The sequence below is a fragment of the Chlamydotis macqueenii genome, chromosome 3 (genome assembly GCF_036417535.1).
Source record: "Chlamydotis macqueenii isolate bChlMac1 chromosome 3, bChlMac1.mat, whole genome shotgun sequence".
Lineage (NCBI taxonomy): Eukaryota > Metazoa > Chordata > Aves > Otidiformes > Otididae > Chlamydotis > Chlamydotis macqueenii.
Window position 1 is genome coordinate 74,281,970 of NC_141558.1, and position 7,854 is coordinate 74,289,823.

General features: G+C 39.0%; 1 protein-coding gene across 1 annotated transcript in view; it reads right to left on the bottom strand.

Moving 5' to 3' along the window:
• IARS2 (isoleucyl-tRNA synthetase 2, mitochondrial) overlaps window positions 1–7,831 on the bottom strand; it is a 29,327-nt gene extending 21,496 nt beyond the window's left edge. Inside the window, exons 1-11 of the mRNA XM_086743442.1 lie at window positions 7,445–7,831; window positions 6,773–6,895; window positions 5,554–5,710; window positions 4,253–4,401; window positions 4,115–4,164; window positions 3,907–4,016; window positions 3,731–3,821; window positions 3,224–3,339; window positions 1,422–1,591; window positions 384–474; window positions 23–174 (exon numbers count right to left, since the gene is read on the bottom strand). Coding sequence (XP_086599568.1) covers window positions 23–174; window positions 384–474; window positions 1,422–1,591; window positions 3,224–3,339; window positions 3,731–3,821; window positions 3,907–4,016; window positions 4,115–4,164; window positions 4,253–4,401; window positions 5,554–5,710; window positions 6,773–6,895; window positions 7,445–7,687 — 1,452 coding nt within the window. The 5' untranslated portion in view covers window positions 7,688–7,831. The remainder of the gene's footprint in view (window positions 1–22; window positions 175–383; window positions 475–1,421; window positions 1,592–3,223; window positions 3,340–3,730; window positions 3,822–3,906; window positions 4,017–4,114; window positions 4,165–4,252; window positions 4,402–5,553; window positions 5,711–6,772; window positions 6,896–7,444) is intronic.
• Between the last annotated feature and the right edge of the window lie 23 nt (window positions 7,832–7,854).

Genomic DNA, 7,854 nt, shown 5'->3' on the forward strand with positions numbered 1-7,854 from the left:
ACACAAAAGCAAAATTACATACCTGTGCTGAAGCTTTCACACTTGCTGTGTTTACAAACCACTGTTTGCTGGCACGAATAATCATTGGTTTTTTAGTCCTCCAGTCATATGGGTAACTGTGCACATATTTCTCCTCTTTTAACAAAGTCCCAGCTGCTTGAAGCATCTGAATGACTGAGAGAAAAAAATGAGGCAAGATTAAAATCTGATTTGAACACACTGCTAATTTAACCTCAATTCATTCCTTTCCATGATCAACTCATAATAAGAAGGGCATGTACCTCATCCATATTGAAAATGTGTTCAGTTTGTATGAATCCTCAAAATATACCTGCAGAAATGTAACTGATAAAGTAACAAATGGCTAAACATCAAATACTCACCAGCTTCATTCCCATCTTCAAGGACATTCTTGTTTTGAAGTTCAGGACCTGCAGCTTCAGTAAAAAAACCACCTTCATCCACAAGGCAATCCTTAAAACAAATATGTTAATCATGTCAATAAAATACCATGTGGCAATTAACTACATTTTTGCTATCCAAAAGTGAGTTAAGTACTCTGCTGAGTAATTACTTTTCTGATGAATAACAAAGTATGTTATATTTAAATACACTTCTGATTTAGTGAACTCCAAATTTAGTAATTTACCAGGCAAGTGAATTTTATTTATCAGAAGAAATGAGTACCATTACGTTTGCAGGTATACCACAAGTGTATTGTATCAACTCATTGGTTAGTACTTCAATGACTTTCCAAATTAACAGTGAAAACCAAAACCAAACAAACCAATTCCCAAGAAAAACCCTACTCTCAAAAAAAGCGACCAGAAATACGAGTATAATCAAGTTTCAGAACATCTCAAGAGTCACCTTGAGCGAGAAACCATGTGGTGATTCGGGCTAAACCATCACAAAAGGTAAAAGAGAAAAAGAATACCCTGCATCTTCATTTCCATCAAATACAAACTGATCATGCACAACTGAATTGTATTCACGCAGGTATTTAAAACAAGCTTTGCTGAAAATGAATAGTAATAATAATACCTAATAACTGGTGATTTACTTGTCTGTAAGATACAGCTTTAAAAGCCAATTCTTAATACTGAGAGCCAATATCTAAGAATTGTTGTCTGTGTTATCCTTTAAAAAACAAAAATAAAGAGAAAAAAAGAGAAATCTGATTCTATTCTACCATTTCCCTGTAAGCTTTAATTAGCAGATGTATGAAAAACTTAATCCTTTTATTTTGATACACACTTTTTTAAGGTTAGTCCTGCATTCCTGCAGGCCATTAGTGACGCTCACACTTACCTGAATGCTTCAAAACATTTTCAAGTTTTATGCATAAATTACAACAATCACTTTAGTGGTATGTGATCAAACAGTTGCAGGAAATCAAGAGTAACATCTCAAAGTAGTACCGTGGGTAGCTGATGGTGGGAAGCTACACTGTAGTCTTCCATACCATGAGCTGGGGCTGTATGAACTAATCCTGTTCCTTTTGCCATTGTCACATGATTTGCAGGTAACAGAGGAGAGACTCTGCCAGGAATTGTGGGATGAGCACAAGAACCATCTGCCAAATCTACACCTGAGGGTGAAAAAAAAAACAGAAGAGAAAACAGAGAAACAATTCATGCATTCAGCTTCTTTTATCAGCAAGCAGAAATTGATCAGCAAGTGTATGCACAGGATACTATTCAGATGCATTACTTCTTTATTTTGTTTGTGGGTACCTGCCCAAATGCTTTCAAATTCTCTGTATTGTTAATCTTGCACACAGTTTTTTGTCCTGTGAAGAAAAAGCCTTTCTTCTACCTTAGACAATGGTATTCTGTTAGTAGTGACATTCCAGCTAGAGACATTCCACATATTCCCATTCATTAGGGACAACTATCTCAGTGTTCGGGAAACAGATCTCCATAAGGCTAAAACCCTTGAATTTGGGATCTACTCCTAGTTTTGCCAGTAAGCACTAATATTATCATTAACAATTAATTTAAATTCTCTAAATTACATACAAATAAAGCGAGTACGACACAAGTGAAGCTAGTGGCAATTTAAGGTTTAAAAAAACACTAAAAAAATCTTTGCAGTAAAGCCTTGCTCAAAGTCTAGAATCACAGAGCTTGAGGAATGCTTCATACGACAAAATGGCCTTCTTTAAAGACTTTCTTCCTAGAAGGAACATGCTTAGGAACTGCTGTCAGACAGTTAGGTATACAAATCAGAAAGGTAACAAATATAACTAATTACTGAATGTATGGGAAGATAAAAAGAACAGGTTCTAATATTAAATTTATTTTCAAGAAGGTCCAACTCCACTGTTGTATGTTATCTGCAAATCACGTGATTCAAGAAGGTGGAACCTGTGAGAAGAACAACTACAGGTAATTTTATCATTAGGTAAAAACATGATTATTAAGCAGAGAAACGGATAATTTTTTTCCCCTCTGAAAATGAAGGCATGGAAAGACACTAAAACAACTTGAAAAGAAAAAGTCATAGAAACCATCATTCTCACCTTCTTTAGATAAGCGTATTTCCAGCACTGAATCACCAATAAAGGCAAATTAATAAAAGTTTACAAATGACACATTAAATCCCAATTCATGACACCAAATCAGAAGTCTGTCTATTAAGAAATACCATGATGCAGTTAGGATGCAAACCTAACCGCTTTAGTTTGTACAGACAACAGTCACCTACAACACCTCAATACTCTTCCCAGTTATGGTGAAGGTTTAAGACACCTCTTAACAATGAAAAACTTGAAAAGTACCATAACACGACAACTACAGCTGACAGTGTCACTGATGCTGCTACATTAGGTAATTTCAATAGTGTTCGTAGAATTAGGCAATCAGGCAGCTAGCAAGCAGACTTGTAATTAGCCCGTTGTTCTCATCAGCAATGGATGAGAAAGACAGACAAATTGCATTCTGTGTAACTAAGATTTTAATAATGAGCAGACTCACTCTATGTTTAAGTTCTTCAAGTGGGAATACAGATTTTAAAAAGTACTTTGAAATTTATAGATGAAAACTTGAGCTACAATACATCAATACAAAATCTGACAGACTACTACTCTTCTTTGTATTATTTTAGTGAAGCATGTTCTCAAATTATAAACAAACTTAATAACACATCAAAACTGAAGCAGTTTTCAGACACCTATAAGCAGATTTCTCAGCAATTTAGGATTAACAATATTAAAACCTACCTTTACACGTTGACATAACCTCAAACTGCGTGTCCAAAACAGCAGCTGTAGATTCAACTCTATCTGCAGCTAGAATGAAGTGCTCACCAGTAGTTGTACATTTCACAATTGAATATCTACAATGCAAGCATACATTTGTGATACAAAAGAATTACAAACACCATAAAGCTACAAATTGTTTAAACACTCCACCTCTAAAAGACAGCAAAATACGTTTTAAGATCTACATGTCCAACTCACTCTTAAATCGCAAAAAACTTTCAAGGTAATGTAACACCAGGAAGAAGAAATTGCTTTTAAAAAATCAAAATGAAAATAGAAATTAATATATTAAAGAGACAGAACAAGTCAATTATGTGACTTTAAAAAAAAAAAAAACTAAACAAAAAAGCCACCAAAAAAAGATGCCTTAAATAAAATGTTATGGTAGTCCAGAATGTTTTAGCTATGCTGACAAATATTGGTAACAGCTGACACGGATCACTGAACCAAGTCAAAGACACATACGCTGCATCTGGCATGTAACAAACCGCTTGATTGGCTGGCACAGTCCAAGGTTGCGTGGTCCAGACTAGCACACTAGCAGGGGATGATCCATCTACAGAAGTAAATTAGAAGTACTTTACTTACAATTATAACAAAAATAAAAGCTATCTGTCTTAAAATCTATACAGAAGTCATACCTATCACAGAAGTCAGCTTAGGTGGTGCCTTTAACAGGGGAAATTTCATGTACACAGAACGACTGACGTGCTGCTCATTGTATTCAAGCTCTGCTTCAGCCAAGGCTGTTCTGGGTACATACCAGACATAAGTTAACACACTTGAACATGAAAAGCTATTGATATCCTTGCTAAAATCTTGCAGACAGAATAGTAAGTTGATTCTTACTTTGCTGAAGGAGACCAGAACACAGGTTTATAGTCCTGATAAATGAAACCCTACAGAGGAAAAGGAGGGAAGAAAGAAAGTTAAGAGAATTAAAATTCATGACAAAACAAAACACACTTTAACAGAAGTTCCACATACCTTATCATACATTTTGTAGAAGACTCTCAGCTGGTTCGCTTCGTACTTTGGATCAAATGTACGGTAGTAGTTAGCCCAATCTGCCATTACACCCCAACGAATGAAGGCAGATTTCTGTTTCTCAATTGCTCTTTCTGCGAATTCTCTGGCTGAAGGGAATAGCTGCATTAAACACACGGTTTACGCCACTACGATCAATATAATACCATTTAAAATATGCTATTGACTTTTTTTAGAAAAGCCCGAGCTGAACATATTGAAACCGTGCACTAATTACTGACAGTCATTAAGCAGATTATTATGGCTCAAAAAACAAATATTTCAGAGAAGTAGTTACACAAAATAACTGCAAAGAGCAAAAAGATCCAGGAGTGACGCTTTTTGACTAATATGAGGACATAAAGCACAAGTGTCTCTAGAACACAACCTTCCTTTTTAAGAAAGAGGGAAAAAATAACTATATTTAGTTATGAAGACAAATTTCTCAAAATGCATTCTCAAATAACATAAAATAAGAGTGAAAATCAACCACCTTTGCTGATGCTGATCCAAGCTTTTCAAAACAACATGCGCCTGAAAATAAAGTCAGCCCATTTCATTGTTGCAATTTCAAGCTAAAGCAGTTTAAAATGCTCATTACAAACAGTTTCACAGATGAATGTTGTCTTTTGATACATATAGTATTTGAAATCATTTTTTCAAAAGTTTTGATATAATGTAGACTAACTTTCTCTGAAAGGATCACCCCTATAATTTTGCAGTATTGTTAAAAAATGGTCAATAAATATGTCCCTAATTGTGATACTGATACTGTCCTGATGAAGCCCAGTTTTTATCACAGAATGGTTGAGGTCAGGGGGGACCTCTGGAGGTCACCTGGTCCAACTCCCTCCTCAAGCAGGGACCCCCAGTTTATTAGGAGCTTCTTTTTAGCTCCTCAGTAAATTCAGTCCCGAAAACCCCAAAGCATGTTGCTTTCATGCCATTACACAGTTATGCACAGCAGAAATACAATTCCTCGGTCCTTTTGATTTTTTAAGCCCCTGGTCAATACTATGCATGTTCACTACAGCAACAAATTAAGCCTGTGTTCAATTGTCCCACCTCACAAGATTACATTGTACTCAACATGCTTGGCACATACGTACAGTGATCCTAGAAAATGTTACCAATATCTAACAGAAAAGCACTCAACAAGTACAAAAGTTATTTATAAAGTATTACATTCAAAATGTGCTGAGTAGGATGTAAAAATACTTCAGCCACCTTTTTCTATAAAGATATTGCAAACAGTAGTTTACCTTTCTGTCTGATTTCCATCGGTGAGAGATTTTCAGCTTCTTTAACTTCTGACAATGCCTTCAACTCAATTGGCAATCCATGACAATCCCATCCTGGCACATAATGTACTTTATAACCTCTCATCATGTAGAAACGATTAGTGATGTCTTTCAAAATCTGAAAAGACACAAGGGTCAGCTATCACTCTAGCTCCCCCATGTGGAATAGCAACATTATTAATTAAGATCCTCCTATTAAACAAATATAAAAGGCTGCATGATGCATTTACATTTAAGACCATCCATTTACGATTTTTTCTTGCTCATCATTTTGTATTTTGGTCGAACCTCAAAAGATCTCTGATCAAAGGAATTCACGTTCAGTGTAACTGGAAAACACAGTTCATAAACTTGCCAAACTTGAAGCAAACAAATCCCACTTGCTCTCATTTGTAAAACACTGAGCTGGATCTACAGTGTTGGCTTAGTGCACATTATTGCTTTTTGATGTAAGTGATCATCTACCAAAAGCTGTCATTTTCAGAAGTCTAAGCTTTAGCACTACTACCTTAAGATGCTGTGGGTCACATTTTAGTCTTTCCCACTTTGCAGCATATGTAATGCTGTCACTCTCAGGACTACCTTTAAACGTATGCAAACATAGTTAGGAGTATTATTTTGAAGCTGAAATTTACATTTTCAAAAACCGTCAACATTTAGTCATTGTGGTCGCACTAAAGATACCCAGGTAAAATAAAATAAATGCAATATAACAAACTAACAAAATACCCAAAGGAAAAAATAGCAAAGCACAGCTCAATCACGCATTACAATAACATTATTACATGCAGACATACAGAAATACGCACTCACCCACACGTGTAAGTATGATACATTCCATTCATGAATAAACTGTGCATTTAATATTGCTTAGAAATAAAGGCTGGACTTTCTCTTTAAAGAGTGTTCTTTTTTACTGAAACATTCAGCCTCATAAACGAGCACTCAGTATATCAGTACCACATACCCCAATACGGTATTTATGTAATGGTATAGTATCTATGTCACCGTGGCATCATATGGTATCTACGTAACCGCATCACGTGCTTTTTAAAAGCTCTGTCTACCAAAATAACAAACACTTTAAAGCATTATTCATTTAAACGGGAATGGAGAACAGACAGCACATTATGTGAAGTATTTACCACTTAAAAACAGTACAGTATAAATGAATATTTACTTTATTTAATGCATGGCCAACATGAGGGTCTCCATTGGCATAAGGTGGTCCGTCATGAAGACAAAATTCCTGCTTTGCTTTCCTTTGCCTTTGCCATGAATACAGTTCCAAAAACCCACATTTCTGTAGAGACAACAAGAAAACACCTAAATCATCACAGCTCTTTGCACTTGCAAAAAGCCTGGATTTTGGCTAGATGGTAAGACATATAATAAAAAGAAACAAACACACACGGAGAGTTAACTTTTCTAACTCTGCCACAGAAGATGTCAGCAGTTTAAAAATACTAGAAAGCCTGAGACAGGCATGCTACTAAGCCTGAGGTCATCACCCTGGCTCTCCATCATCGGGAGGATCGCTACTCTGCCTCCAAACGAAGCCACCAACAAACCTGAGAGTATCCAAACTATAAATAACTACCTAACTAAAGATACCGAGCTCTTCACCCTTCCCCGACAGCTCTAATTTCAGCCGGCCGGGCCAGGCACGGCACTCGGGGAGGCCTAGACCTACACAGGAAGGGAACCGCTGCACCAGGCGGGCCCGTAAACAAACCGCCGCCCGCCCCCCGCTCTCCTTCCCGGGGCCGGGGCCGGGGCCGGGGCCGGGAGCCCCGCGCCCCGCTCGGATCACGCACCCCGCGGGGGAGCCGGCCCCGGTCCCGGCCGCTACCTGCTGCGTCTCTAGTTCGGTCTCGGGCTGCAGCCGCCCCGGCAGCTGCGCGGGGAAGCGGCTGCGCGGCAGCAGCACCGTGTCCCGGTACTGGGAGTCCTGCGGGATCTCCGCCACGGGCTGCCAGCTGTTGGCCTCCGAGGCGGCCGAGCGCGCCCAGCCCCAGGAGACCGCCGCTCGGGCCCGCAGCCCGACCCGCACCCCGGCCCGGGCCAGCGGCGGCGCCCGCCAGGCCCCAAACATCTTCACGAGCTCCTTGCGACGCGCCCGGAGGAAAACACTTCCGCCTCCGCTACGGAAAGCGGCGCGGCGGCGACGGGCCACGGGAAGGGACACGTCAGGCAGTAACGCGTTCTGCTCCCGCCGCGGAGGCCTGGCGGAGCTCGGGCTGCGGTTCCGGTTACTTCCTC